The sequence below is a fragment of the Muntiacus reevesi genome, chromosome 9 (genome assembly GCF_963930625.1).
Source record: "Muntiacus reevesi chromosome 9, mMunRee1.1, whole genome shotgun sequence".
NCBI classification, from domain to species: Eukaryota; Metazoa; Chordata; class Mammalia; order Artiodactyla; family Cervidae; genus Muntiacus; species Muntiacus reevesi.
Genome location: NC_089257.1, coordinates 8,653,937 through 8,656,033, shown reverse-complemented (window position 1 = coordinate 8,656,033; position 2,097 = coordinate 8,653,937). Strand labels below are relative to the sequence as shown.

General features: G+C 37.2%; 1 protein-coding gene across 1 annotated transcript; it reads right to left on the bottom strand.

Annotated features, from left to right (window-relative positions):
- Window positions 1–475: 475 nt before the first annotated feature.
- Window positions 476–1,408, bottom strand: LOC136175482 (olfactory receptor 4P4-like). The gene has a single exon (XM_065945764.1). The coding sequence runs from the start codon at window positions 1,406–1,408 to the stop codon at window positions 476–478; it is 933 nt and encodes a 310-aa protein (XP_065801836.1).
- Between the last annotated feature and the right edge of the window lie 689 nt (window positions 1,409–2,097).

Sequence of the window (2,097 nt, the reverse complement as noted above, 5' to 3'; positions counted from 1 at the left end):
GAAATATAGTTGCAGGTCCAAAATTTGGTCTTTTAGAATATTCCTTAAATGATGCAAGTAAAATGATGGAATTATCTTCTAAATCATTGCTACCCAGAATTGTCTGTATTGAATAAAGTCACATACAAAGAATGGGCTCTAAGAGTTCTCAGTGTGGATTTGTATTACATGATGCCTTTGATAACTAAATTGATATTTAGATATGCTAAATATCTAAATTGATTACACAGCCAAAAGATCAGAGGGGAAGAGGAGATATAAATAAGAAAACAAGAAAACTAGAAAAGAGCACATCAGAGAATCTGGATAAATCCAGGGAGTTGTAAGCTTTTGCTCGTACTTAAACCTATATATTGCTAAAACAAAATGAAAAAAAAAAAAAAAGCATATAAGGCAAGTGTTATACATTTTAAAGTCTTCATTGTAGAAAATTCATATATTCAACAAGTTCAGCGGTGGAAATCAGAGGCATCTTTTAGTTCATTTCCTCTCTTACTGCGATATGGCACCAGAATTTCTTTATGGCATTCTTCATCTCCAAGTTTCTCAGCATGTAGATTAGAGGATTAAGCATGGGAGCAATGATGGTATAAAAAAGAGCGAACACTTTGTCTTCTGGTAAAGTAGTTGCTGGTCGAATGTAAATGAAGAATAAAGGAGCGAAAAAGAGGACCACCACAGTGATGTGGGAACTGCAGGTGGAGAGAGCTTTGCGGCGATTCTCTACAGAGTAGGATCTGACCGTGTATAAAGTCACAGCGTAAGATATCAACAAGACCACGAAAGTCACCAGGCCCATCAGGCCCGAATTGGCGACGACAAGGAGACCGATTCTGGTGGTGTCAGTGCAGGCCAGTTTCAGCAGAGGATACACATCGCAGAAGTAATGATCTATTTCGTTGGGGCCACAGTAGGGTAAAAAGATGGCCAGGAGAAACTGACCAAAGGAATGCAGGAACCCCCCAGCGCAGCAAGCAGTGATCACGGCAACGCACTTCTGTCTGGTCATGATCAGAGTGTAGCGCAGAGGCTTGCAGATGGCCACATAGCGGTCATAGGCCATCCCCGTGAGGAGGAAGACCTCGATGCCCCCAAAGAAGTGCATGGTGAAGAGCTGGGTCATGCAGCCGTTGTAGGAAATGGTCTTCTTTGCTGCCAGCAAGTCAGTGATCAACTTGGGGGTCACAGTGGAGGTGTAACAAAGGTCTGAGAGGGAGAGGTAACTCAGAAAGAAATACATGGGCTGCTTCATAAGTTGACTGCAGGTGATAGAGATCGTGACAAGTAGGTTTCCAATCAGAATTGCAGTGTAACAAAGTAAGAACAGTAAAAAACAGAGAATTTCCATTTCCTTTTTCTGAGAAAGTCCTAGGAGAATAAATTCTGTAATGTTGTTCCTATTTTCCATGACTCAGAGTAGTTTGTAGCTACCTGGAATTAAATAGTTATCAATCTTTATAAATACGTAAATACGATGATGTATATTATTCCTTGTCATGGGCATTTTATAACGGAAAGCGTTCAAAACTTGAAGAAAAGGATTTGATTTTTATTTTGAAAGGCTTTTGTTGCATTCTCTTTGTCTCTTTCTGGAAAATGTTAATTCCTGAGAAGCAAATTTGATACCTGATTTAAAAACTAACACTGTAGAATGTAGCAAGCATATTTACGCAACCATTCTATTAGCATGTATTAACAAACATAACTGGATATTATGCCCTGGTAGAATTCAAGAAATGGTACTGTAGAAAAAAAGCAGTCATCCGTTTCCTATTTTCACCATTTATTATTGAGAAAATAGACATAGAAACGAAACTTTGACAGAAACTACAAACACAATTATATATGGATAATGTTATATGTGAAAAATTTCCTTATATCTATCCTAGGTGATAAATAGAAAAAAGAAATCAACCAATTTGGAATCATGAGGTATATATACATGGACAAATTCAGTTTTATATATCTACTGTGCCTAATTTACAGATATGATTAATTTATAAGTGTGCCTACAGATAGGATATGATATTTTATACTCAAAAGGATAACAAGCAAAGTATAATTACCTCTATTTTTTCAAAAGGTATCATCTCAAAC

Coding starts and splice junctions, on each gene's coding strand:
- LOC136175482 (XM_065945764.1), bottom strand. CDS start 1,408: ATGGAAAATAGGAACAACATTACAGAATTTATTCTCCTAGGACTTTCT.